The sequence below is a fragment of the Lagenorhynchus albirostris genome, chromosome 3 (genome assembly GCF_949774975.1).
Source record: "Lagenorhynchus albirostris chromosome 3, mLagAlb1.1, whole genome shotgun sequence".
Taxonomy (NCBI): Eukaryota; Metazoa; Chordata; class Mammalia; order Artiodactyla; family Delphinidae; genus Lagenorhynchus; species Lagenorhynchus albirostris.
The window spans coordinates 162,803,614-162,831,304 of NC_083097.1; the positions used below are offsets into that span (position 1 = coordinate 162,803,614).

Below are 27,691 nucleotides of genomic sequence, written 5' to 3' on the forward strand. Positions count from 1 at the left end.
TCATCCACTGTGATGATGTGTTACCATGGCAGCTATAAAAATAAAAATAAAAATATAATATAATAAATAATACTATCATTATGATTGGCTGACTAGTCCTGGATCTGCTACTTCCTAGCTGAGGAATCTCAGGCCAGTGGCCCAACCCCCCAGGTGCTGGTTTCCCATCTGAAAAACAGGGATGCATGTCCCTACCTCACACTGTTGTGGAACAGAGGTCTCGAGATTGTCCAGGGCTTTGGGGCTGGAACTTCAGGGCAGAGGAAAGGGGGAGAAACACTGTGCCATCTCAGCAGGGGCAAGATAATGAAGCCTGTAGTGGGCTTCCTTCAGTGGAGGGTAGTATTACTAATTATGCAGCCCTACTGGGTGCAGGCTTTGCTCTGGTTCTACAGAGACACAAATGGACCAAAGTCCTGTCCTCCAGGATGACAGTCTAGGGGGGGTGGAGGGCAGACAGTAAACAAATTAAGTAGGTAAATTTCGTGATGGGGGGATGGTGAAGGGCTACAGAGAACTGAGAAAGTAGGGAATATTCGGAGGATTACATTTATGACATGGGGATGGGGGGTGGGGGGTTGGTCAGGGAATGTTTGGGCAAAAACATGAAGGAGAGGAGGGAGCGAGCCGTGAGGTTATCTAGTTCTCTGGGTAAGAGTGCTCCAGGCAGAGGCAACAGCCTGTGCAAAGGCCCTGAAGTCACCCCATGCCTGGTGTTTTCCATAAGGAAAACTGTAGCCAAGCTACCGAGGAGAGAGTGGGAGGAGGTGAGGGCAGGGAGGTGACAGCAGAGCAGGCCAGGCCTTATGGGCCGAGGAAGGACTTGGGGTTTGACTCTGAGTGAGGTGGGAGCCATGGAGGGTGCTTGAGCAGAGGAGGGATGAGATCTGACTCAGGTGTTCCCAGGCACCCTTGGGCCACTTGGAGGGGAAAGGAGTGGGGGGGGGGTGGGATGTCCCTCTTCGTGCCTTCCCTAATCCTTCTCTCCTATATCACTCGTTCCTTCCTTACCCTGCTCTGTGAGGCCAGTAGGCAGGAATTAAAATCCCATTCACCAGAAAGGAAAACTGAGTCCCAGGATGGTTAGACCTGCTCCAAGGGCCCAAGACACATCCCTGGGGGAGGAGAAGGCATGATTGCAACCCTTGGGCAGTGGCTCCCCCAGGCTGGAACCCCTACCCCCCAGCTTTTTCAAGCACCAGCTGTCAGACCTGTGGGCCTGTGGTGGGGGGAGGTGGGGGCATGTCCAGCCCTGGAATTTCCAGCTCTAAGGGAAAAAAGCCAAAAATCCACCTTGGGCCTTGTCTGTCCCCCTCCCCTCCCAGTCTCCTCCCATGTCCACACCCCTCCCCCTGAGGAAACTGAGGCACAGAGAGACCTCAGTTACCCTGATGGGACCCCTTTCCATGCCCTGTCCAGGTCAAAGGGACAGGAAGAGCAGCAGGAAGGGGTTAATTTTAGGACTGGGGGTGCTCCACCATCCCTGGGATAATGCTTCTCTGCCTCTGGCCATGAGTGACCTTTTTTTTCCATGACTGCAATCCTAACCTTTTAAACTATTATGTACTTAATTTTTTATTTAATTTTCTAAGCTTTTGCATCCTTGAATCCATTCATTTAAAAAAGAATCTGTATATTGATGTCCTGATTGGGAAACCCTTCTCACTGCCCCAAATAGTCTGTAAATTTACAAATAAATAAGAACACAAGGAACATAAACCATGGATTCTAGCTGGATAAACCTCAGGGCCACCAAGGTGTTAGCACCCAGTAGAGACTTTCTCCTGGACCCTGGGCTCATTGCAGGGACCTGGGGACTGAATCGCCTACCTGTGGATCTCTGCTTAGCCACTTGTTACCTGCACCTCCGTTTCCCCCTTCTGCAAAATGGGAATCATAGCAACACCTGCCTCGAAGGTATTTCGAGGAGTAAATGAGTTAAAATAGATAAAGAGATAACTCTAGGCAAATCAGGCCTGGCTCACATTAAGTGCTTTCTAAATAATAGTGTTTTTTAAAACAAATGATCAGAAGGCTCGAGATAAACCAGTCCTATGACTTATTTGAAAAGGAAACAACTCTCCTATCATGTGATTCTCTGTTGATTAGTGCAGTACTCAGGAATGCCCAAAATATAAGTTTCCTACCAGGTGAAACGCTGACCCAGAAAGGCCAGCTCCAGGAGCACGGTGGCCCCGAGATTCCGCAGTTTCTCTTCTTGGCATCAGCCTGGCATCCGTGAGGACCCCTTTGTGCCCCTCCCCCAGCTCTTCTTTGGACTCTGGCCTCTCTGTGCCTCAGTTTCTTCATCTGGAAAACAGAGGAGGAAGGTCCTGTTAGCTCAGAGGCTGGCCCTGGGGACTCAGCACGACGAGGCAGCGAGCACAGGGTGGTCCCCCAACGTGGGTGCCCTGAGCTATTATTTCTGACGTGGCTCCTCCCCAACCTCAATGCCAGACAAGGAAGACTTCCTCCTTGCCCCTGGGATCAGCCAACCCGAGTACACAGGGGCCAGAGAGTTCAGACACTCAACGGGCAGGTTGTGCCTCTGTGCCACGTTTGAGTGTGTGTGAGTGTGTGTGTGTGTGTGTGTGTGTGTGTGTGTGGGCGCCCGCGCGCAACACACAGCGCCCCTGGGTCTGTGTTTTCACTGCACTTTCCTGTTGGTTTTCAGCTGCCCCGCCAGCTCCAGGGAGGGCACTGGGCCAGTGGCTGTCCCCGCCTTTATAAAGGGCTGGCGGGCCTTGGGGAAGCCTGCACAGCTGCCCAGCCTGGAGACACAGAGAAGCCCTGCCCTATCTTCTGCTTCCCCTGCGGGCAGCTTAGACCATGGGAGGCCCCCACAGCGTTGCATTGTTCGTCTTTCACGGTGAGAATTTTGCGGCCCCGTGGGGTGGGGGGCAGGCAGCAAGGGAGCTCCTGACAGCACTATGGGGTTCTCCGGCCCCCTCTTCCCCGGGGAGAAACGCAAAGTGCGGCTGGCAGCTCTGGGGCCAGGCCCGGAGGAAGCCACATGGTCAGGCAGGGGCTGAGGGCACATGGGGAGAGGGGCTGGTAGTGCCCAGCACCCCCAAACCGTGGCAGGATCCCTCAGGGTGCTCTAAGAGCCTGCCCCCTCTCCCAGAGAAATCTCTGAGCGCTCCCAAAGCGGGGAAACAGGTTTGGGGAAGGAGAGGGGAAAAAAGCGAGTGCTGGGACTCCTGAAGACAGCCGGGCATAGGGGAGCACTGCGGGGCTGGAGGGCTGGGGGGTTGGGGTGGGACCTCCCCATTGAGGGGGTACCCCCAACCTGTCCCCCACTGTCTCAGTGGCATGGGGCAGCCCCAGAGACCCTCATTCTGGCTCCCCTGGGCCCAGCTTGGACTCAGCCGTGGGTGGAAAGGACTTTGCCAGTGGACGGTTTGAACTTGACTTTTGCTGCGACTTCCCCAGGGCCTCCCTTCCCGCCCCACCCAGGGTGGCTCTACCGGTTATCGTGGGCAGCTGGTTGCCAGGGCAACCAAGCAACAAAGAGAATGAAGAAATGGCATTTGGGGTACCAACCAGAGCTTCCCCAGGCCACAGGGACGGGCTTCCCTGTGCTGGCCCGGGATGGCGGGCGTGAGCCCAGTGGCTCCCAGACTGGGAAGCAAGAAACTGGAATCTGTGTGGGGCACACCTGATGGGGGGCGGTGTGTCACCGGAGCCAGATCTCGCAGCCCCTGAATCTCACTTTCCACATCTGTAAAATGTGGCAAGACTGGTCTTCACTTTATAGGGCTGTGTTAAAGGTGAACTGAGTTCGTATGCAAACTATTCCTGGTTCACAGAATTAAGTAAACGGTATTTATTATTATTATTATTTCACTGGCTGGTCTGGGGGGTAGACTGGGGGGTCCTTAGCAGGAGGATCAAGGAGAGGACGACTGCCCCATCCCCACCCCAGGAATCTTACGCCTCAGGGCTCGGCGGGGGGAATGCAAACCAGATGGGCCTGGGAGCAGATGACCAGCGGCACCACTCCCAGCTCCTGTTTGGGGGACTTCCAAGGACCCAGATGGAGAAGTCCTGGCCCAAGAGCCTCTGTGGTGGGGAAGCAGTGCCCAGCCTAGGCAGAGGTCACAGGGCACAAAACAACCGTCCCATCCCCCTGCAGCAACTGGGAACCTTGACCCCCATCAATTCCACCTTTTCCAAGCTCCTCTGTTCACCAGATTCTTCCTGAATCTTTTTCTGGGCTCCAAGCCTCAGTCTGTCCATCTGCAGAATGGACACAAACAGGGCAGTTGTGAACGTGAAAGTTGCTACCGGGGACTTTGGGAGCTGGGGACAAATCAGCCCAGGTCCCATCCTACCAGGGAAGGCCATTTTGTGGTGTGTCATGCAAAGAGGCACTGAGCCCCAGCCAAGGGGGAAACTAGCCAAGCCCGGTGACCAGAGAGGAGGATGAGAGAAATCCTCACATGAGGGAGGGGAAGGACATTCCAGCCTCAGTTTACCCTGGCTGGGAGTGCTTCTGGGAGGGACTCTTGCCCACCGCCAGCCCGAGGGGTATCAAGTTTGGACCTAGGGGCTGAGTGGTCAGGGGACCCCCCAGCCTGCACCCTTGACAGCCCCACAAGCTTTGCGCACGATGCTGGACCCCAGAATTCCCCTGGGAGCTCCCTCCAAAGGCAATGGGCTATGAGTCATCCGTTCCCTTGGCCCAGGAAGTGACTCATGCCTGCCCTTCCTCCCGGCCCCCATCCCTCCGCCCACCGCCCCTTTTGGGTCTCCCTGGATCGTTGGGGTCTGCACTGCCTCCCTGGCATTCCCACGTGGGCAGGGACTGGCCGCCTCCCCCAAGCCCTCCCCATGCCTCCACCTGTCGCTGAGCTGCCCTCACCCCCTCCCTCCCTTTCCCTCTGTTTCCATCCCACCCCCTTTCTAATTGTTTTTCTCTATCTTGCTCTCAATCTCCATGTCTGTGTCTCTCTGTCCGATCTCTGCCATTTCTGTCTCTCTCTGAGTGTCCTGTTTCTCTGTCCCTCTCTGTCACTGTCTTAACTTCTGTTTCTCTCCATCTGTCTCTCCTCATCTCTCTGTCTCTGTTTCTTTCTCCCTCTCTCTCATCTCTGTTTTCTCTCCATCTCTGTCTTCTTGTCTGTCTCTGGTGAACCGTGAGGAGATCCCCACCTCTAAAGCCCCTGATGACTTGAGGAGGCCCCGAGAGTGGGGTGCCCCTGAGCAGCAGGTACAGCCGGGGAGGAGGTGCTCGTCCAGCACCACCCCCAACGTGAGCCCACAGCATCTTCCTGTGCGCAGGGGAGGCTAGGGTGAAATGTCACCCCTGGGTCTCAAGACAGCCATCAGGGCTGACAGATATTGTGGGCGTGGTGTGCATGCACCTGCGTCCCCAAGGACGGCTGTGTGGGCTGGAGGATCTTAGATTCGGGGGTGGGGAGGATCTGAGAAAACACCCAGTCCTTTTCCTCCAACCCCCTCATTCTTACACAGAGAAACGTTGCACGGGGAACTCTACTCAATATTCTGCGATAACCTCTATGAGAAAAGAATCTGAAAAAGAATGAATACATGTGGGACTTCCCGGGCGGTCCAGTGGTTAAGATTCTGAGCTTCCACTTCAGGGGGCATGGGTTCGATTCCTGGTCAGGGAACTAAGATTCCACATTCTTCGCGGTGTGGCCAAAAAAAAAAAAAAGAATGAATATATGCATATGTGTAACTGAATCACTTTGCTGTACGCCTGAAATTAACACAACATTGTAAATCAACTATAATTCCATATAATTTTTTTTCAAAAAGAAAAGAAACGTTGATGACAGTAAACACTTTGACACACCAGGTGATATTCGGAGGCTTACGTCTCACACTACGCTAGGAAATGGGTCCCGTCACCATCCCCATTCTACAGAAGGGGAAGCTGAGGCTCTGAGAGATAAGGTAACCTGACCACAGTCCAGAATTTGAACTGTGGCCGCCAGGCTCCAGTCTGTTTGCTGAACTGTTGCCGACAGAGCCCACAGGTCCGTGGGAGCCAGGACCCCCTCGGTGCTTGGGCCCCTTCTCCATCCCTCAGTTTCTGAAACCCACCTCCAGGTGACAGGTGGCAGAGCCTCTGGCCATGGGTATCCAATCTCTGGGAGGTGCCACGTACTCACTCTCTCCTTGAGCAATGGACAGAGCCCAAGCCTGGGAGGGGCCAACAGCCCCCTTTCCACAGTAGCTTCTCTCTTAGCATTGCATCTGCCCTTCCCTGCTCTGGTGACCCCCTGGACCCTCCCCTTCTCTGTTCCAGTGCTGTGTGTCTTGCTGACTCTGTCGGAAGCTGGGTCCCGGAACACCACGGGTGAGTCTGCTGGGAGCAACTCAGTCCACAGCCGGAGCCTGGGGAAGGGGCCCTAGACCCTCACCCACCCCCCTCAGCCCAAACAGGAGAGAGGCCTGTTGCAGGGGGAAGGCCAGGGTCAAGCCTCCCCAACACCCCTTCTTATGGAGATGATCCTGCCCCCCTCCCCAGTCCCTGACTCAGCCCTCACGTTCTGACCAAGGTCTCCATCCCCACAGCCTGTGCTAGGCAGTGCCCTGCAAACTCCTCATGTGTCGGTGGCACCATCTGCCGCTGCGCTCCGGGATTCAGTTCTTCATCTGGGGAGGACTTCACTGACATCTTCGGCAGCTGTGATGGTACAGAGGCTTGGGGGTGATGGAGGGACATGCAGAGATTGTGGGGTGCAGTCCAATGCCCGTGGGGGGACATGGGTATTGGTTGGGGGCTTCAGCCTTTCTCCTCAGGACCATCATCAAGGACAGAAAAAAGAGAAAGGAAAAGCTATGAGAGAGGTGGAGAGATGAGACATGAATAAACATGGCCTCCTGGAGAGAGAGAGGAGCTGCGTCTCCAGGAGTCTGGAGTCTGTGCCTCAGTTTGCCCTTTCAGGACTGAGAAGGGGGATGCAGAGCTTCCACCCACCCCCCACTTCAGCACTTCCCACGGTGTCCCAATCTGGGGTGCCAGCCAGAGGGCCAAGAAGAGCAGAGCTGATTGCACAAGCTTCAGGAATGGCTTGCTCCAGCCGCAGCCCAGCCTCAGCAGTATTGCCTGAGAGTCTAATTCTTTCTAAAAAGACACTGATTAGCCATCAGGACCAGTGCTGGGGAGCCAGGTAGGGGATGGGGATCTCTGCCCTGACCAAACTCACGCCTTTGGGAGGTGACCCTTTGCCCTGCTGTGTTCCAGACATCAACGAGTGCGGACCACCCTTGACAGTGTCCTGTGGAAAATTAGCAGACTGCCAGAACACGGAAGGGGGCTATGACTGCATGTGCATCCCAGGATATGAGCTTACTTCTGGGGCAACAGTGTTCAAGAATGAGAGTGAGAACACGTGTCGAGGTAAGAATGACCCTGCATCTTCCACTTCTCCATCCATGAGGTTTGGGGTCACCCAAATACTGAGGCATTCCTGTAGCATCCAGGGGTCAGGGCTTTGGTTACAGGTGTAGCACCCAGGTCTGAGTTGGGACAGATATACCTGTGCCTTTCCCACCTGCACAGAGAGGCAGGGCGGCATGAGCCAGGGACCCAAATCCTGGCTTTGCCACCTGATAGCTGTGTGTGTGACACTGGCCAGGATACTTATTCAGAAATCACCGTTAACATGTGGGATGTGATAATACTATTGCGAGAGTATGGCTTTTTTTGTTTTTGTTTTTGTTTTGCGGTACGCGGGCCTCTCACTGTTGTGGCCTCTCCTGTTGCGGAGCACAGGCTCCGGACGCACAGGCTCAGCGGCCATGGCTCACGGGCCCAGCCGCTCCGCGGCATGTGGGATCTTCCCGGACTGGGGCATGAACCCGTGTCCCCTGCATCGGCAGGCGGACTCTCAACCACGGCGCCGCCAGGGAGGCCCTGTTTTGTTTTTTTAGAGTCTCTATCTTTTACAGATAAAAACAAAAGGAGCTTTGCCTTTTATTAACGGTGTGATTTTGGACAAGTTACTTCACCTCTCTGTGCCTCGGTTTACCCATCTGTAAAAAGGGGGTGACCAATGGCGCTTATTACCTCATAGAATTGCCAGGAAGGTATAGGAGATCACAAAACACAAAACAGTGACGGCTGTTGGGTTTTTAAATAATAATGATTATGAGTTAATGTACCCTTTCCAGGACGGGTACATTTCCATCCCTGTGGTTAGTGCCCCACAGTGGGTGCTCGCGAGCAGCTGTCCCAGTCCATCCCCTTACCAGGGACCCCGGAGGGGCCTGGTCTCCACACATCACCAGGTTTTGCCCCCTTTCCAGAGGGGACAGGCAGGCAGGGAAAGGGGCAGATGGGGCCAGCAGTGGACAGACAGGAGCCACGACTCCAGAGAGGGGTCCAGAGAGGGGATTAGACGCGAATACTGAGGACGGGGAGGGGAAGGTGGGAGGTGAGGAAGAGGCTGAACCCAGGGTCCAGAGGACCCTGAGTAGGGTCCACAGGCCCACCCTGCGGCTACCTTGGTCCCAGCGCCTTCCCTCCTGCCCTGCAGAGGGAGGGCGGCAGAGCCTCCCTGGTGGGAGGGAAGAGAGGACCTGCATCTATGTGGAGGTGCTGCTGGTCCACAGGGGCCTCTGTGGGGGTATGCTGTGCTTGAAACATGTGGCCTGGCCAGAGCCTTCACGTGAACTGGAAAAATGTCCCTCATCTCCAAGGTGAATACTGTGTGTTTAGGGAATGGAGAGTGAGCTGGTTTTCCTCTCCCACTTGCCTCCTTGGCTGGACACCCTTGTGCAGTCAGGAACCTGCACAACTGTACATGGTGGTCATGGAGCCCACTCAGTGTGCCTTGGCTGGGGGTGCCACCCACCCACTGTTGTGAGCCCCTGCAGAGACACAGATGAACAAGAGTGAGGTGTGAGAGGGAGCTCTACGGACCTCAAGGAGGGTGACTGCGAGAGAGCAGCCTGCTGGTTTGGACCAGAGTTTGCTGCCTGAAGACCTAGCTCTGTGACTGGCTCAGCTGGACTGTCTGTGCACCCCTTCCTCAGCATTCCAACCTTTGCCGCACCCGAGGATGTGTCCGCCCGTGTCCTGGCCGTGAGGTCCACTACGGGCAGGAGACACGGGCTGCTCCCTGGGTTCCTCATCCCACTTTCTCCAGGCATCAGAGGGCCGTCTTGTGCACGTACCTCATCTCCCAACCCTCTCTGAACCCCAAGGCTCAGAACCCTTTGCAGAGGGTCACTTCCAGATGTTTGGAACATCCCCCCGGCCACCAGGCATCTTATTTGCATGAAACAAAAGAGTGGCTGGCATTCAAGATACTCAATGAGGTCACAGCACCGTGTGTTCCAGCACAGTATCTGCCCTCTTCGCCGCTCTTAGTGACTGCTGGGAGGAGACCTGCCCCTCTGGGGCCCTCTCAGACCCCCTGGGCCATGGTGGACCCTGGGACCCTGTCCAGAAATGCGGGAGGAGGGAGATTCAAGGACAGGTCCACCGTCCCTGGCCAGCCCTGCCCTGGCTCAGCAACCTGCCTGGAAGAGATGCCTCCTGGCACCCTGACCCCAATTCTCAGCCACTCAGCTTCCATCTATTTCCCCACACAAGGCTCCACCCTGACCCTCCCCAGTAATTCCAGTTCACGGACCTGAGGCAGCTCTGATGACTGGGGCCTGGGAGGACGTTGTGTCAGGGGTGGGCAGGGTGACATCGAGCCCCCAACACACTGGAAGAATCAGATGAACAAAGAGGCTCCCATCTGGACCAGATGACAGGAGAGGTTGTCATCAGGGACCATTGCCCCTGGCCTGACCCTCTACCGAAGAGATCAACCCAGGCCCCACGATGACCCAGACCACTTGGGGACAGAAGACGGAGGCTGAGCCCCACTCAGCAGGGTCCACGGGTCTACGTCCCAGGTGAGAGGCCAAGGGCCAAGATGACAGAAACACCTGCCACCCTTCATGCATGACACCTGCTCCCTGCTCCAGCCACCCAGCCATTGCCCACTGCAGGCCTTGCTCAGACGTGGATTCTCACCACTTCCTGCCAATCTAGGCGATGCCTTCGTGGGAATCAGAAAAAGGCACCTTCAGAGGTCCAAGGCTGCCTGGCCAGACGTCAGCCCCACTGTCCAGCACAGCCTGGTGCCCACTGTCCAGGTGGCCCTGGCCTTTCCGGCATCACCCTCATTTTCTGTGCCACTGCCCAAAAGCCTCGTCCTTGAGGGGCGTGGCTCAGGGGTGGGTCTTGGGGCATCTCCATGGAGCTGGAGTCTCAGAGTTAGCGTGGACAGGAGAGTGCTGTCCCGCCAGGCTCACCAGGATCCAAGGAGAACTCAGCTGACAGCACTCCCTCTGGGGGAGTCAGGACAAAGCCCATCACCGGGAGCCAAGATGAGGCCTCCCTGCTCAGGGAACACAGCATTTCTCCTGCACTCGGTTCCCAGGAAGGCACGCCCAGGCCTGTGTCCAAATCCTTAGGCTGGGACACAAGCAGCTGTGATGTCCCCACCACAGCTGGGAGCTTCCCAGGGAGGCTGAGAGAGCCAGAGCCGGCAGACAGGGGAGGACTTGGGTCACTCCTGGCCACGTCTGGACAACAGAACATCTGGGCCACCATGCTCACCCATAGGACGCCTCCATGTGAATTAGAAAAGACCCACTCACCGAGGGAGAGAGAGCGGGCCCAGAAGGCTGTCCACAGCTGCAGGCATCCATCGTCGTCTCCTTTCCCTTGCAGATGTGGATGAATGTCAGCAGAAACCCAAAGTCTGTAAAGGCCGCAGTGTCTGCATCAACACGCCGGGCAGCTACATCTGCCGGTGCCCACCTGGCTTGAAGCTCAACCTGGAGGACCCAAGACATTGCACAGGTAGAGGCCCTGGGAAGACAGTGTGAGGCTGGCCTGGAGCTGAAGAAGGAGTCGAGGCGGTCCCTGGAGCCTGAGGAGGAGGGAGAAGAGCCTCAGGTTCCTGCAATGCCAAGGGCCTGCCCGGGCCCTGCCCAAGGATTCGCCTCCCCGAAAGGTCCCACCACAGGCCAGGGAGGCGGCAGAGCCTTCTGGGCCTGGGGTTCTCTTGTGGAGTTCCCTGCCCCTGTGAACATCCCCAGACCTCGCCCCTTCCTCATCTGTCACATTCGAGCAGAGGAAGCTGTCACTTCCTGTTCCCAGAAGGGGAACCTCAGTCCAGGGCTGGACTTCCAGACCCCACGACTCAGTCTCCCTCCTGGTTTTACTATAAAGTGGGGACCATGGCCCCTGCCACGCCCATCTTGCAGGGAGGCTACCTTAAGGTGCTTTGAGGGTGAAGTTGAAGGTCACCAGGTGATGGCACGTGCAATCACAGTGGGGTCCTTGGTGCTGGGCAGTGATAAGTGGGTACAGTGAGGAGTGGAAGTGGGGGCGCCTGACCCTCTGGCTTTGTCCTCAGATGTGAATGAATGTACCTCGGGGAGAAACCCATGCCACAACTCCAGCCACTGCTTCAACCTCGTGGGCACCTATAAGTGCCACTGCCGTCCAGGCTGGAAGCCAGTTCCTGGGGCCCCCAGCAGCCCAAACAACACTGTCTGCGAAGGTTCAGAGCTCAGATGCTATGTTCTTGGAGACCCACACTTAAAACATCTGATCACATATTCAGTGGCACCCACCCAAACCAAACAGAAAGAATGCTGGGGGAGCCCTGCTGTGCCAGGCATTAATTCTTTTGGGGCTAAATGTCAAAACATCTGGGGGTCCTGGAGAAGGAGCTGGGGTGCCAAGAGAAAAGCTCCCAGGGACTCCAGGCAGCAGCTAATTACTGAGACGAAGATACTTCAGTATTTTCACAACCTGCCTATCTGTATGGGGCCCACCTGCTATGTGTCAGAACTCTGCACACTTCCTGTAAATAACCTCAGCGTCCACCGTTCGATGATGTGCAGTCAGCAGGTGGCATCACCTCCGGGCGTGGGAGGGGGCACTGATATGGGAAAAAGAGGGGCACAGAGAGGAGAGGGGCCTCATCAGGGCTGGGACAGAGCCAGACCCCCTTCTTCGTGTCCCCAGATATGGATGAGTGCAGCTCCGGGCAGCATCAGTGTCACAACTCCACCATCTGCGTCAACAACGTGGGTTCATACACGTGTCGGTGCCGCCAAGGCTGGGTGCCCAAACCCGGATTCCAGGATAAGCAAATGGGCACCATCTCCTGCGAAGGTACCTGTCCTGACCTGACCCCAGACCCCCTCCTACAACAAGCACAGACACTCTCACACCTAATGAACTGCTGTCCTGTCCCCTGCAGAGATCTCCTTCCCCACCTGGACCGCACCCCCTGAAATCAAGAGCCAGGTGAGTGGCACCAGCAAGGAACAGGAGACAGGAAATCTTCCACCCAGCTCACCCTGTCCACCCATTTTCCCCAAGCTCCCCCATCCAGGATGAGGTTCTCTGACCCCCCTTCTCTCCCCTCTCTCCAGAGTCTCTCTGACTTCTTTGAAAGAGTCCAGAAAATGAGCATAGACTTCAACTCAGCCTTGCCTCAGGAAACCATCCAGGTAAGGGCAGGCCCTGGGGGGTAACCCCAGGACAGTATGGGGTGGCTGGAAGATGCTTCAGTGTGAGTGGAGATGCCCAAGCAGGGGCCTCTGTGTCTGTATGCACAATATACACACACACCATATATATACATTGTACAAACACAGACATACATACACACCCCAAAATGTACACACACACACACACACACACACACACACACACACATTTGAGAGGGATATAATGGCAATAGAATGAAGCAGTTGAGAATTTCACCTCTGGAGCCAGGCCTCAAGGTTCAAATACACCCCATCCTACCCGCTGCCACTTCCTGCTGTGTGACCTCAGGCAAGTGACTCCCCCTCTCTGGGCCTGTCTCCTCACTTCATAAATGGTGCCTGCTTCATACAGGTGGTGAAAAGGTTTAAATGAACTAATAGAAGTAAGGCTCAAAGAATAGTGCCTGGCACACAGTATAAGCAGTATACGTAAGCTTTGGCATATGTCCTTAGCCTGGTAGAAATATTGAGCCCCTAAAAAATAATAATAATAACTTTTAAAAAGAGAAATATATGAGGAACTTCCCTGGTGGTCCAGTGGGTAACACTCCACACTCCCAATGCAGGGGGCCTGGGTTCCCTGGTTGGGGAACGAGATCCCGCATGCATGCCGCAACTAGTAAGAGTCCTCATGCCCCAACTAAAGATGCCGCATGCCGTACAAAGATCCCATGTGCTGCACCCAAGACCCGGCGCAGCCAAAATAAATAAATATTAAAAAAGAGAGAGAGAGAGAGAGAGAGAGAGAAACATGTGAGCCCCTTGTATCATTTAAAATTTTCCTGTAGCTACATTTTTAAAATATAAAAGTAGGGCTTCCCTGGTGGCACAGTGTTTGAGTCCACCTGCCGATGCAGGGGACGCGGGTTCGCGCCCCGGTCCGGGAAGATCCCACATGCCGCGGAGCGGCTGCGCCCGTGAGCCATGGCCACTGAGCCTGTGCGTCCGGAGCCTGTGCTCCGCAACGGGAGAGGCCACAACAGGGAGAGGCCCACGTACCGCAAAATAAAAATAAAAAATAATAAGATATAAAAGTAAAGAATAAATTTAAGAGTAAAAGTAAACAAGTGAAATTAATGTGAAAATTGCATATAACCCAATAGATTCAAACTATTACCATTTCAACGTGGAGCCATATTTCAAGCGACACCTGTGGCTCGGGGCAACCGTTCTGGGGCAGGAAAGGGCCTGTGCCTGATAAATGTTAAGCGCTGTCATTGTTATAATACGTGCACGCAGGCATATACTCAGTCCCCTTACTTGTCTTCTGGCTACTGCAGTGTCTTGAAGATTCCCCTGTGTCTGTCCCCCAGGCAACCCAGGTGGTTCTCCAGTGTGTACCCCAGTTGTGGGGGCGGGGTGAGGGGAGGTGAGATCAGGGTCCTTCAGGCAGCCCCTGTGGTGCAATGACCCAGCAGCTGTCACCCAACACCCACAGTACCTCATCATGTCACTGGATGACCTGTTGAAAACCCCAGGGGACCTGGAGGCCTTGGACCTGTCTTCCAGGCACCACACAGCCACCTACCTGTTCTCAGGCCTCGAACAAATCCTGAGGACCCTGGCCAAAGCTATGTCTAATGGCTCCTTCATCTACCATTCTCCTGGGGACACAGGTGAGACCCCGTCCTGCTCCGCCCCAGCCCCAGGCCCCCCTCATACACCCAGAGCCCCTGATCACTGCCCCCTGTCCCCTCAGAGCTGTCCCTGATGGTCCAGGAGCAGGGGAATGGAAACATCACCGTGGGCCAGAGCCAGGCACGGATGCTGCTGGACTGGGCCATGGCAGCTGGAGCCGAGAAGTCCGGTAATGGCAGGATACGGAGTGGGCACCTGAGGGAGAGGGATGGAGAAGCTGGGATATGGCTAGGGGTGAGATTCCGAATATGCAGCAACTGAAAACTGACCCATGGGGAGGGACTCCAGGCATCACAGTGGACTGGTGAGCCTGAATTAGACATCTTAGGAGAGAGGATGGGGCACAGAAGGAAGCAGAGCAGAAGGTAGCCAGCGTGTCTGTCCCCCAGGTCCCACTGTGGTAGGAATCCTCTCCAGCCCGAACATGCAGAAATTGCTGGCCAATGCCTCTTTGGACCTGGACTTGGAGAAGCAAACCGAGCTGAAAGAGATCTACGAAAGTCCTGTCCGCGGCGCCCAGCTCAGGCTTCTTTCAGCCGTCAACTTGGTCTTTCTGAGCAACACGAACACAGATAAACTCAACTCCAAGGTCACCTTCGCCTTCTCCCACCCTGTGAGTCCTTGGGTGGGGAGGGGGGTTCAGCCCTACTGCTCACCCCATGGCCAAGGTCACCGTGGTCCCTCTGCAGCCTTTGTTTCCCCACTTCCACCCACTCTGCTCCTTCCTTACACGTATCTCAGGGCCTTTGCACTTGCTGTGCCCTCTGCCTGGGACACCTTTCCTCCACATGACTCAGTCCTTTACCTGTCTCCAGTCTTTGTTCAAATGTCACCTCCTTTTCTAGGCCTTCCCTGACCTGCTTATTTTAAATTACAATCTGTAATCACGCCTCACCTTTTCCCTTTGCTCTTTTCTTTCTTTCTTTTGAACTCAGCACCTTCTAACACACTATCTAGTTTACTTATTGAAAATTTATTAGGTTTATTATTTTCTGTCTGTCTCCCCCACTAGTATGTCAGCCCCAGAAGGACAGGGACTTGTGTCTGCCCTGTTTACTCCCGTGTCCCCTGGCCTGACGCACACAGTAGGTGCTCAGTAGATAAAGGCCAAATGAAAAACAGCCCTCTTTGGGTTCAACCCAAGCCCAGTACCCAAGAGTGGGATCCAGGCTAACCTCTACCACCGCCCCTACCTGCTCACAGTGGGAGATGCCCGGGACAAGGCAGGAGCTGATCTGCGCCTTCTGGAGGAGTGACAGCAACAGGAGAGGGTACTGGTCCACCTCGGGCTGCCAGACACTGGGCAGCGGGAATGGCAGCACCACCTGCCAATGCAATCATCTGAGCAGCTTTGCCATCCTCATGGCCCACTACGATGTGGAGGTGAGCAGACCAGGGGCCATCCGCAAAAGCCCACAGGGGGCACGGTTGGCTTCGGTGAGACAGGAAGCTGGTTCTTGGGGGTACGGTCCACCTGATTCTGTATGGCTGCACAGCCCAGGCGGCCCTACACCACACCTCCCAGCGCCTTCCCTGGGACCCCCCCAGACCTCCACATGACCCAGCAACTAAACAGAGTGGCCTGGCACTGCAGGCCTTGCTCCAGCCGGTGCCCCTCTGACCGCTCACCCCCTAACAAGTTGTTAAATATCCCTAAAAGCTCCTGAGGGAGCACAGCTTTCTGTATGTGGCCTCAGAGGGACCCATAGATACGCTGGGCCATGTGAGTACCTGGAATGGGCCAGGCAGAGGAGGGGAGGCTGGTGGTCCAGGCCCAAGGCCCAGGAAGGACAAAAATGTGGGTTTTGAGGAGCTCATAGGTGTGGCCAGGTGTAGGAGGGGCAAGAGATGAGATAGAGATGAGGGTCAGAGAGATGGGCTCATCAGTGTTGGGAAAGAAGGTTGCAGCCATTGAGGCCTCACTGGGGACCTTCTCAGGAGAGCTGTCTGGGTGTGTAGTGGAGAAGCCCATCCGGAAGAACTAGGGATCCCTGCTGCACCCATGGGGGTGGGGGGGGCGGTATTTAGGATGAGACACAGCAGGTTCACTCAGATGTTGATGGCAGAAGAGGTGGGGGGGAGATGAGCCACCTGGTCAGAGTCCTACAGGCCAGGTCCCAGGTGCCTGTTGGTGGTGGGGCCCACAAGGAGGGCAGGAAGGCCTCAGAGCACTAATCGAGTCCCGCCCACCCCGTCCTGCATCCAGGACTGGAAGCTGGCCCTGATCACCAAGGTGGGACTGGCTTTGTCGCTGGTCTGCCTGCTGCTGTGCATTCTCACCTTCCTGCTGGTGCGGCCCATCCAGGGCTCGCGCACCACGGTGCACCTGCACCTCTGCATCTGCCTCTTCGTGGGCTCTACCATCTTCCTGGCGGGCATCGAGAACGAAGGCGGCCAGGTGAGGCCCCGCCCCGTGGAAGGCCCCACTCTCGCCTGAGCGCTAGACCTACCTGCGAGGGCCCTGAGTGGAATAGCCCCGCCCACACCCAGCTGGGTCCGGTGGTCGGGCCCGGGAAGCCCAGGGCCCCGCCCATTCGCCCGCTTTAAACCCCGCACGGCCACGCCCTGACTCCGCCTGCCATCCGGCGTCGGGCCCGCCCATTGATGACGTCACCCACCCCTCCGTCCCTCCGCCCCGCCCCCGCCCCGCAGGTTGGGCTGCGCTGCCGCCTGGTGGCCGCGATGCTGCACTACTGCTTCCTGGCCGCCTTCTGCTGGATGAGCCTCGAGGGCGTGGAGCTCTACTTCCTCGTGGTGCGCGTGTTCCAAGGCCAAGGCCTGAGAAAGCGCTGGCTGTGCCTGATCGGCTACGGCGTGCCGCTGTTCATCGTGGCCGTCTCGGCAGCCATCAAAAGCCAGGGCTACGGCCGCCCCCAGTAGTGAGTGCGAGGTGGTGGGAGAGGGCCAGGGCGTGGAGGCTGCACCCAAACACAGTGCCCCTGCTCGCCTGTGACCCCGCCCTCTGGGCTTACTGGGTGCTGACCAGACCCCTCCCTTCTCGCCCAGCTGCTGGTTGGACCACGCCAACGGCTTTCTCTGGAGCTTCCTGGGACCTGTGACCTTCATCGTTTTGGTAACTGCCTCACTCCCCACCCCACACCTGTGGAAACTTGAGGTGCTTGGCTCCACACTGAGCCGGCTCCACCGGCTTTCTCCCTGTGAGCTCCAAGGACACCCCCTAATCCGAATTCTGTGCTCCCCACCCAGTGCAATGCTGTCATCTTCGTGATTACTGTCTGGAAGCTCACTCAGAAGTTTTCTGAAATCAACCCAGACATAAAGAAACTAAAGAAGGCCAGGTGAGAGCAGGGGCAGAGAGGGGGCCTGGCAGGAGTGGGTGTGTGAGGCGAGGACCTTACGCGGCAACTGCCCACCTCCCCACAGGGTGCTGACCATCACCGCCATCGCCCAGCTCTTTGTGTTGGGCTGCACCTGGGTCTTCGGCCTGTTCCTCTTCGACCAACGTAGCTGGGTGCTGTGCTACACCTTCAGCATCCTCAACAGCCTGCAGGGCCTCTTCCTCTTTGTGCTGTACTGCCTCCTCAACAAGAAGGTGGGCTGCAGGCCGGGCTGCGGGCGGGGCTGGGACCCTAGTCCCGGGGCCCCCTCCTCCCCTGACCTGGCACCCTGTGCCCCACAGGTGAGGGAGGAGTACCGGAGGTGGGCCTGCATGGTCACCAGGAACAAGTACTCCGAGTTCGCCACATCCACCTCTGGGTCTGGCTCTAGCCAGAGTCAGACTCAGGTAAGGGCTGAGCCTGGAGCGGGGGTGCAGGCCATAAGGCACCTGGGCCTGGGGTCAGTTCTCACGGGGCTCCTTTCTCTCCAGGCCCTCAGGCCCTCAGAGTCTGGCATGTGAAGGCGCCGTCCTGGCCGGGCCAGCGGCTCCCGTGGCCTCCGCAGCTCCTGCACATGCTGAAGACCTCCTCTCCTCTCCCACTGCTCTGCTCCCTCCTGCCCTGGTCCCCATACGCACCATGGAGAGGGGGGTGACAACTGCCACCTGGCACCGTACTCCAGAATACCCAGCCAGGGTGGAGAGCCGGACCTACTGGGCCTGCTTCTGGCTGCCTCTCAGCTCCACCCTAGCCAGGACCCAGGGCAGGGGCAGAAGCTGGCCCAGGACTGCAGCCCCTTGCCCTGGCACACAAGGCCCAGACAGACTGAGGGCTCCTGTGCCCAGCCTGGCCCTCCCCGCTCATCTGTCTTTGCTACAGAACAAGAGGCCAGGGTGCTGGGGCTCAGCACCGGTTAAGCTAAGACTGAGGTCAGGGGTGGGAGAAGGGCAGGGCCGAAGGCTCATGGTACAGAGGCCCATCTGCCCCCAGGGCAGAGGGTTCTCACTGATGTGAAGGCTGTGGATACTGTGTAATGTTTTTTATCTGTATAAACCTTTCAGCGTTGACACTTAAAATTAAATATCACGTTGACATAGAAAGTGGCATTTCTTCCTGGCTAAGGGCTCGGAGACCAGGCCCATGGTTTTCCACCAAGTGCCGAGAGCTGACAGAAACAGACAGGGTGGGAGCCAGGCTTCCATAATAAAAATTTATTCTTACACAAATCTACAGCTTTTAAACAGTAAAAAGAAAGGCCCACTGTCACCTAGGAAGAGGACTTGAAGCAACATGTGGGAAGCAGGGAGGCTCCAGGACATCCGGGCACATGGTTACCGGCTCTGCTCAACTGTAGGACACACACAGGGAAGGTCAGTGAGGAGGGGGCGGGGGGAAGAAAGGGCCCCACCGCCGTGGCCCCCCAGCCCCGTCTGAGCCACTTACTGTATGTGGAGATGTCTATTTCTTCTGGAAGCTCTGCCACATTCACTTCAAACCGGTCCTGGACATCATTGAGGATTTTGGCATCATTCTCATCAGACACGAAAGTAATGGCCAGGCCTTTGGTACCAAAGCGACCCGCACGGGCCACCTGCAGGGAGACAGGAGCAGGGGTCAGGCCACAAGACACAAGCTGGGGATCTGAGAACAAGCAGGGAGAGGTCCTCATCCAACACCAATCCTGGGAAGGGGGCACCAGGGAGGGGACACCTCTGGGGGGCCACTCACGCGGTGGAGGTAGGTGTCTGAGTCCTCGGGCATGTCATAATTGAAGACAATGTTGACACGCTCAATGTCCATTCCTCGGCCAAACAGATTGGTGGCCACCAGGATCCGCCGCTGGAAGTCCTTAAACTGCTGATAACGTGACAGGCTGGGCGCAGGAGGAACAAGGGGCGGCCATCAGATACAGGGATCCTGGGCGGCGTTCCCCTCAAAGGGGCCTGCCTGGGGCTCTGAGGGCGGCATGCACTCACCGCTCCTCCTGGGCCATGCCCCTGTGGATGGCAATGGCTGGGAAGTTCTGCTCCACGAGGAGCTGGGCCAAGGCCATGCAGCGCTGCACCGACTTCACAAATATCACCACCTGTGAGGGAGGGGGCGGCAGTCAGGGCCAGAATCCCTCCCAAAGGCTTAGAGCCCCAGGACAGGCCCCAGGAGTGCGGAAGCATCACCTGGTTAAACTCCAACACATCCAGGAGGTCAAAGAGCTTGCGGTTCTTCTCACTGTCCTTAAGTTTGACGTAGTACTGCTGCAGCCCATGCAGCGTGAGCTTGGTTTCGTCGTCCACAAACACCTCCATGGGCTGTGCCGGAAGGAGAGGAGGAAGGGGCAGGCAGGGCTTACTTCTGGGCATCCTGCCTGCCGAGAACTTTCCAGGAGCGACTCCTTTGCTGCAATGCTTCCAGAGAGCCTGCTGTACCCCAGTAAATACTCCTCTCTCAGCAGCTGCATCTAAGGTCTGGTCTGGCTCTAGTGTAAACCAAGCTCTCAGCTCCCAGTGTGACAATCGAGGAAGAGAACTCCGCTGCCTCCCAGCATTCGTGTGCCGTGAGGGCAGTGTGGGAGTGGGGGAGCAGCAAGGGCCTGGACTCTAGGAGGCCAAAGCTACTGCACCGAGGTCTCGGCCTCTACTCACGTCTTGCATGAACTTCCTGCAGACGGGCCGGATCTCCTTGCTCAGGGTGGCGCTGAACATCATGCACTGCTTCTCGTGGGGTGTCAGGCGGAAGATCTCCTGCACGTCCCGCCGCATGTCTGGGTGGGGAGGGCAAGAAACAGGTGGGCGTGAGCGCCTGCCAGACAACGACCCCCACCCGAGACCAGCTCCAGCCCCTCCCAACCTGTGCCAGGGAGCCGTTGGCACCATGACGAGGGCGGTGTGAGCGAGGACTGGCTGGAGGGGAGAGTCCCAGGTGCCTGAAGGCCCGGACTCGGGGTGAGCACAGGCGCGGGAGGAGCGGCAATCCACTTACACGCTGCCAGAGCGGAGCAGCCGTGCCAGCGCGCCTCGAGCCACGCTTCAGGGAGGGGAGCCTGAGGCAGAGACAGCCGCTGGGGTGAGAGCTGCAGCCGCCTCCCAGGACACAAGCCCCATCTCCCACCGGCCCTGTCAGGGCTCACTGAGGGCAGGCAGGGGCCTAGAACTAACCCAACAGGCAGCGAGGCCACGGTACTCTGAGGGCTAACGTGGACACATGCCTGGACACGGCTCATGTGGGGTGCCATGGTCCCACTCAAGCTTCAGCTCAGAAGCAGCAGGTCACTCTGCCGACACCAGAACTCGCCCTAAAATCGCTTACAGGAGACCTGAGTGCTGGCCACCCACGGGATCCCACTTCAGGGAAACCTCCGGCCTGCCCTGTCAGGACCCGCCTAGCTCTGACATCTGGGGGGCTGCGAGGGCGAGGAGGGTGCGGCTGCGTGGGCCTCCACAGCCCCCAGACCCAGCGAGGACACTCACCCAACTGCTCCAGCATCTTGTCGCACTCGTCCAACACGAAGTGCTTCACATTCTTCAGGTTGAGGCTCCTGTTCCGCACAAGCGCCAGGATCCGGCCCGGCGTCCCCACCACGACATGGGGACAGTTCTTCTTCAACACCTCCTCGTCCTTCTTGATGGACAGGCCCCCGAAGAACACAGACACCTATGCAGGCGGAAAGCTCCTTTCACCATCTGGCGGCCGAAAGCTCACCCCCCCACTCCGTTCCTATGGCCACTCAGCTAACAGCCCGCCAGCAGCCCCCCAGCAGGCCTGGTGCCTGGAGACAGTGGAGGCCTGAGTCTGGCCCCAGCTTCACCGAAAAGCAGCCCCAGGGCTGGGACCGGCACAGGCCTCTGGGGGCCATGCATAATTCATCAAGCTTTTAAGGAGCAGAAACCACCACAAACCTCAAAGGCAGCCGCTGCAGCCAAGCCTGGTTAATGCTGGCTGGGCTAGAGCCGAGGCCAGCAAGGCTGCAGAGGACCACATGGCACCCAACCTGGCCTGAGGGGCTCACCTTGATGCTGGGCATGTATTTGGAGAAGCGCTCATACTCCTTGCTGATCTGGAAGGCCAGCTCTCGAGTGTGGCACATAACCAGGACCGTCACCTGTGGGGCCGGTCAGGGAGAGACACTCAAGACAGTCCCCTAAGTCCTCCCCCAGCCAGAGCCCACGCTGGTGCTCATCCCTTGGCGGCCCCCAGCCCTTGGGCCATTGGAAGGCGCAGTCCAGATGCCTCCATCTTCTCACAGCCCGCTCATTCTCTGTGTCTTCTCACAGCTACGCAGCTGTGACTCCCTACGCCAGGTCCTGCACTGAGGCCTCAGTAAGAGTTAGATCCAGCCTAGCTGGTGACACGCCCCATGCTAACAGCTTCCTGAGCCTGCCCTCGGGCTGGCCTGTGACCACCAAGGGGAAGGCTGCCCCTGCCTCTTGGCCCACAACACCAAGCACTGAGACCACACCATGGCCTTGAACAAAATCCTCCTCTCCTTGACCATCCAGCCTAAGGTGGGTAACAAGGGCTCATGCACCTATACGCAGCCCAAGGATGTGTGCCCCAGCATGTCAAGAATGAACACCAGCATGCACCTCAATTATCCCCCAAAACAGGGGACTACAATGTTCACGACATGAGAAGTACAGCTATGGCCTGTCAGCAATAACAACAGGAACAAAACCGTATCCAGTGTAAGCCCACCTTCGTAAGCGTGTACGATCTAGAAGAGCACATATGGAACGAGCAGCCGTCTTGCTGGATGGCCAAATTGTGGGCACTTTTTAGTTTTTTCTCTTGGCTTGTCGTCTTTGGGGCGATTTTGTTACAACTGAGTACTGTGTTTAATTTTAAAAGTCCAGAAAGAGGATGCAGGAACAGGGATTTTTAAAAAGAGGAGCCATGACTCCTGCTGCCTCAGGTAGCTTGGGCCTAGGAAGGAGGGTTCCCACCCACCTGTCCGTTGACGGGCTCAATCTGCTGCAGGGTGGCCAACACAAAAACCGCTGTCTTGCCCATCCCTGACTTGGCCTGGCACAGGATGTCCATGCCCAGGATGGCTTGTGGAATACACTCGTGCTGGACTGAGGGGGAGAGAGCATATGAGCTATCAGAAACCAGATGTTCCCTCTGTGCAGGCCCCTCACCGGGTGGCTGAGGGGACCACACTGAGGCGGTCAGAGGCAGGCCTCGGCGGGAAGGACCAGGGAGGCATACCCTCGGATGGATGCTCGAAGCCACAGTCCACTATGGCCCTCAGGAGCTCAGGCTTCAGCAGAAAGTCCCGGAAGCCAGAGCTGTGGATGGAAACGTAAGAACCCTTGACATCTTTCTTGGGAGCAGTTGGAGCGCTCTCTGGAGGAGCCTGGGGCTCTTCATCTTCCTCATAATCCAGAAGCTCGTTTTCCACATCCTGTTCCGCCATGGTGCTGAGAACAGAGGAGGGAGGGAAGGGCTGAGGGAAGCAACTAAGGTGACTGATGCATGCAGGTAAACCCACCCAGCGTGGGGGCGGAGGGAGATGGCTGCGCAGAAGCTGCAGGCTGTTGACACAGGTCCGAGGGGGCGAGGTGCTGGCGTCAGCTCTTGCGAGCTGGCACAGAAAGCCACCCAGCCACTGAAGTCAAGACCGGACATCGTTCTCCGATCCCTCTTTAGCTCACGCCCGACGCTGACAACAACAGCAGGTCCCACCACTCCATGTGTGCAGCACCTCCCAGCTTCTGCCTGTTGTGGCCACATCTCCACCATGCCCCGCCAAGCCACCTCACCTCTCCCTGTGCCCTGCCAGCGACGCCCACACGTGCACCCACACCCTCCGCCTCCAAGGGCTTCCCACTGCTCTAAGCGAACCCCCAGTTCCTCTCCGCCCGCAACCCTCCCCACTGGCCCCTGCCCACCTCACTCCACGCCACCCCTTTCAAACCACCCCCAGCTTTATCGGGCTGCTGATACTCATCGAGCCCCTACTCCAGCTCAGGCCGCCCACCCCCACCCCTGGGAACGCACTGCTGCACTGCTTCCAGGTCTCTGCACAAATGCCTCCTTCTCAGCATCAAGGTCAAGGCCTCAGACCAGCTAGCTTCAAGGAGTCCCCTCCCCTTCACTCCCCAAGGACCCCACCCCCACCCCGCTTTCCCACTCCCGACCTGGATACGTGGCTGCCAGGATGCTGGAGAGACAGGAGCTTGTGAGGAAGCAGTGTCTGCCCAGGCCCAGCTACTCCTGCTATTTGTGGTCTGCACAGGGGAACAATTAAGTGCTCTCATGGAAAGACCTCCCGTTGGGCCCAGAGCCAATAAGAATACAGCTGAGATGGTAAATGGAATTAATACAAAGCACGCTCACTGCCTGGCTTCGTTTATTCCAATACATACAGAGCGCCTACTGGGTGCAGGCTGCAAGGGACCCAAACATGAAAATATTGCCTTACTCCTCCCTGCTGCAACCCAGCCTCCAGACTAGGGGCTGGAAGTACTAAAGCAGTCCCTCTTCTTCCTGAGCTGGATGCTGAGCGTCCCGGGCCCAATTTCTGGCCCTTCTGCCACTCATTCTCTGTGACCATCAGCCCCGGCGCTTTAACCACCTCTGTGCAGCCTCCCAAACTGTGTCTCTATGGAGACACAGACTCCATACTCAGTTACCTAGCTGCCTCTTTCACCTCTCCCCCTGGGAATTGAGGTCTGTTTCCCCCATCTCAAAAAAGGCAATTCCATTCTCTAAACTGTTGTCTTTTCTCTCTCTCTCCCTGTTCTATCAGCCAACAAATCCCGCCAGGTCAATCAGACCACTTCTCACCCCTGCTACCTTGCCAGTCTCAGGCTGCCATCTTTCTTTTTAGATTAGAATAGCTTTATGGAGATATTCACATGCCATACAAGGCACCAATTAAAAGGTACAATTCAATGGTTTCTTGTACAGTCATATAGATGCGCAATCCCTGCCACTATCAGCTTTAGCACACATTTCCTCAAAAAGACGACATCCTTTAGCTACCATCCTATGCCACCATCTCCCTTTGGCAACCACTAATCTATTTTGTTCTTATGAATTTGCCTATTTTGGACACTTCATGTAATGGAATTATACAACACGTGATGGTTTGACTTCTTTCACTCACATGTTTTCAAGATTCGTCTACATTGTAGCCGTGTATCAGTACATAATTCCTTTTCATGGTTGGATAATATTCCTTTGTACTGCGATACCAGTTATTTTATCCATTGTCAGCTGATGGACATTTGGGCACCATCATCTCTTGCCTGGATTATGCCAATAGCCTCCTTGTTGGTCGGTCTCCCTGCTTTCCATCCCCGACTCCCCCTTCCATGCCCCTCAGCAGCTGGAGGGAGCTTATAAAAGCTGAGTCAGAAAACGTCACTCCTCTGCTCAAAACCCTCTACAGGTTCACGCTGTGTTCAGAATAAAACAGTCCTCACCACAGCCTACCAAGCCCCACACAACCTGACTCCATTTACACTCAGACCTTATCTCCCCCATCACCCTCACTCACTGGCCTTGCTGCTGCGCCTCAAACATGCCTCAGCGCCTTTGCACTTGCTGTTCCCACTTCTTTCAGACCTCTGTTGCTCCAAAAAGGCCCGTTGGCCCGACTAAAAAAGAACCCCCTCCAGTCATGTCAGTCCAGCACCTAGTACAGGGCCTGACATACATTGTGTAAGCACTCAACAGCAATGGCTGAATGAATGGATTTAGAATCAGGGCCTCAAAGCAGAGTTTAGGGGCTAAAGTTAAGCATGTATCCTTATCTGATTCTTGAAAGAAGCAATCTGATACCAACACTGGCAAAGACAGGAAGGAGTCAGTCCCCAGGCATCAGAGAGAAGAACAGGAGCCAGCAAAGGCCAGTCCAGAAACCACCAGACCCTTTCAGGGAATGGAAAGCACTGGCTGCTTGAAGTAGAGGCAGAAGACAGAGCTGGAAGAGCTGGTTAAGCCCAGGGCATTCATACTTAATTTGCTAAGCAATAAAGAATCGCTGACTAAGCTTTTGAGTTGTGACTCAATCAGGATTTGCCCAAGAACAAGTGACTCCAGAGAAGATGGAGTCGGGTAAGAGACCAGCAGCAAGGAAAACCAGACACCCAATTAACTACAGTGGTGGCATTGTTAAGTAGGGGAAAAGATGGTGGAACACCCTACAGGGTGGGACCACCCCCTGGGAGAAGCTCAGACAGAAAAGAGCCAGAGTCATCTACTCTGGGCTTCAAATCTGGGAGTAGATGGTGTATTAAAAAAAAAAAAAAGTTAGGAATTCAAACAAAGTCTTTTTGTTTTGATGGGGAGACAAATTTGCGGACAGACTAAGTTTGATATACAAAATTTTCTAGACTAAGTGACTAGACAGGATCTAAAGCTCAAAACAAATTAGATCAGGAAAGGATCTGGCGGTGTTTGTTCCACCCAGAGACGGTGGCCGGGACAGCTGAGGCCCCAAGAGCTGATGAACTTGAAAGCTGACACCAGAATAAGTAACAACTCTGACTCGCACGCGTACCCTTTCACCCTGAAGTGCTCCCAGCGAGAATTTCTACCTAAGAGTTTGTTCCTTACTGAACATCTTTTTTGCCCGAAATCTCTGGAACCACGGATCCACCCCCTAAACGCGAGAGTGGGGGAGGGGAGAGTCTCTCGAACTCGGAGAAGACCGTCAGGTCTACAAGCTCCGGCTTCTCCCACCGCGGCCCCACACCCCGGCGTCGCCCCCTGACGCCCTCCCCGAATCGCATCGGGGCTCCTCGAACAGGTAGACCTCCCCCTGAATCGGGCTCAGCCCGCAGGCGGCCATGACACCCTCTGCCAGAAGCGATCTCCGCACCCAGCGCGCCAAAGGCCGGCCCGCCCCTTGCGCGTGCGTCCCAGCACCCAACGGCCACCAACGCGCGCGCCGGACACCAAAGCCGCCCCGCCTCCCCTCGTCTCGCGCCCAGTCTTCGTCCTTCCTTCAACCCCTGGCGTCTCCCATCGCCCGCTCACCCGCAGGTCCGACGTCTCCACACCGCGGGCCCGCACCTGGGCCCGCCGCTCACCTGATTCCTCGTTCACCTCCGCGTGCTGCGAGGACCGCCACCCGACTCCTGTTACCGGTCGCGCGCCTTGACACAAGCTATCGCGTTTCCTGTCTCGTGCGTCCGACTGCGGCTCGGCTCACTGGACCGCTCGCTTTTCATTCAAAAGAGACGGAAGCGATGATTGGATCCTGCGGGAGGCGTCTGGAAGCTATTGGTGGAGAGTGGAAAGAGGGCGTGCCTCATGCCTCGGATTCATTGGTCAACCTAAAAGTTGGCGCCCTAGTGGGCTGATTGAGGCGGGCGTCTGCCAGCGCGCTGTCTTGTAATCGAGGTTGTGACCTCGGTAGGTGCCGCCATATTTTGTACGGGCAACTGAAGCCTGGATGTGGGCCCGGGGTGAGCGTCTCGCCCTTATGAAATATGGCTTCTACGCTTTGCTCAGAACTTAGTGTTCAAAGTGGATGTCCATCCGCGAACTCCTGGTCCTGCAGAGTGGAGGCTCTGAAAGGGTTCTGAGAAAGCTTGGGAGCTTGGAATGACTCCAGCGTGGAGAGGACATTTAGCACCAGCAGTGGGAAAGGGGCCCTTCAGGGCGTGGGAGTGAGAGAAATGGTCCTAGGACACAATTCCCGTTTGCTGAGAGTCATTTCCTGGGTCAGACACTGTGCCAGTGACCATGCAGGTTCAGGCCAAAAAACCAAAACCAGATGTTTTCGTCATAAAACTTTTTTGTTGTTGTTAATTTTACTTTTCCTTGTATTAAATTTCCCCAACCTTTTTCTCCCCGCCCACCCAGTACTTTACTGAGTTGAGCTAAAGTGTATTGTAAAAGGAACGGGTCCATGAGTTTTGATGATTGATACCCGAGTGACAATTGCCTGGTGAAGATATGGAACATTTCCGTCACCCCAGAAAGTTCTGTTGTGTCCCTCTGAAGTCAACCACACCCCTTTCCTCCTGCCCCCACCAGGCAACCAGTATTTCTATCACTATAGTTTTGTCTGTTCTTGAATTTCATATAAATGGAATCATGCAGTAGATTGTCTTTTGTGTCTGGCTTCTTTTGCTCAACAAAATGTTTTGAGATTTTCCACATCACTGCACATAGCAATATTCCTTCTTTTTCATTCCTGAGTAGTATTCCACTGTGTG

The 27,691-nt window shown here is 56.1% G+C and overlaps 2 protein-coding genes across 3 annotated transcripts; one reads left to right on the forward strand and one right to left on the reverse strand.

Moving 5' to 3' along the window:
• The first annotated feature begins 2,613 nt into the window (after positions 1 to 2,613).
• On the forward strand, positions 2,614 to 18,622 carry ADGRE5 (adhesion G protein-coupled receptor E5). The gene is made up of 20 exons (XM_060145021.1): positions 2,614 to 2,869; positions 6,278 to 6,328; positions 6,547 to 6,666; positions 7,220 to 7,375; positions 10,709 to 10,840; positions 11,400 to 11,546; positions 12,017 to 12,166; positions 12,255 to 12,301; positions 12,430 to 12,507; positions 13,985 to 14,162; positions 14,246 to 14,353; positions 14,574 to 14,797; positions 15,388 to 15,567; positions 16,391 to 16,582; positions 16,837 to 17,063; positions 17,191 to 17,257; positions 17,392 to 17,483; positions 17,569 to 17,737; positions 17,825 to 17,929; positions 18,014 to 18,622. Exons 1-20 carry the CDS (start codon positions 2,830 to 2,832, stop codon positions 18,041 to 18,043), a joined length of 2,493 nt encoding a protein of 830 aa, XP_060001004.1. The 5' UTR covers positions 2,614 to 2,829; the 3' UTR covers positions 18,044 to 18,622.
• Positions 18,623 to 18,718: 96 nt separating this feature from the next.
• DDX39A (DExD-box helicase 39A) lies at positions 18,719 to 26,655 on the reverse strand. 2 transcript variants are annotated; one of them, XM_060145020.1, is made up of 11 exons: positions 26,558 to 26,655; positions 22,725 to 22,936; positions 22,464 to 22,591; positions 21,526 to 21,618; positions 20,987 to 21,170; positions 20,162 to 20,280; positions 19,697 to 19,828; positions 19,499 to 19,608; positions 19,251 to 19,395; positions 18,966 to 19,113; positions 18,719 to 18,870 (listed from the first exon to the last, which is right to left on the reverse strand). In XM_060145020.1, the coding sequence occupies exons 2-11, from the start codon at positions 22,930 to 22,932 to the stop codon at positions 18,854 to 18,856; spliced, it is 1,284 nt and encodes a 427-aa protein (XP_060001003.1). In that variant the 5' UTR covers positions 22,933 to 22,936; positions 26,558 to 26,655; the 3' UTR covers positions 18,719 to 18,853. The 2 variants fall into 2 exon arrangements, with proteins under 2 accessions (XP_060001003.1, XP_060001002.1); XM_060145019.1 differs by having other exon boundaries at positions 26,505 to 26,650.
• Positions 26,656 to 27,691: the final 1,036 nt, after the last annotated feature.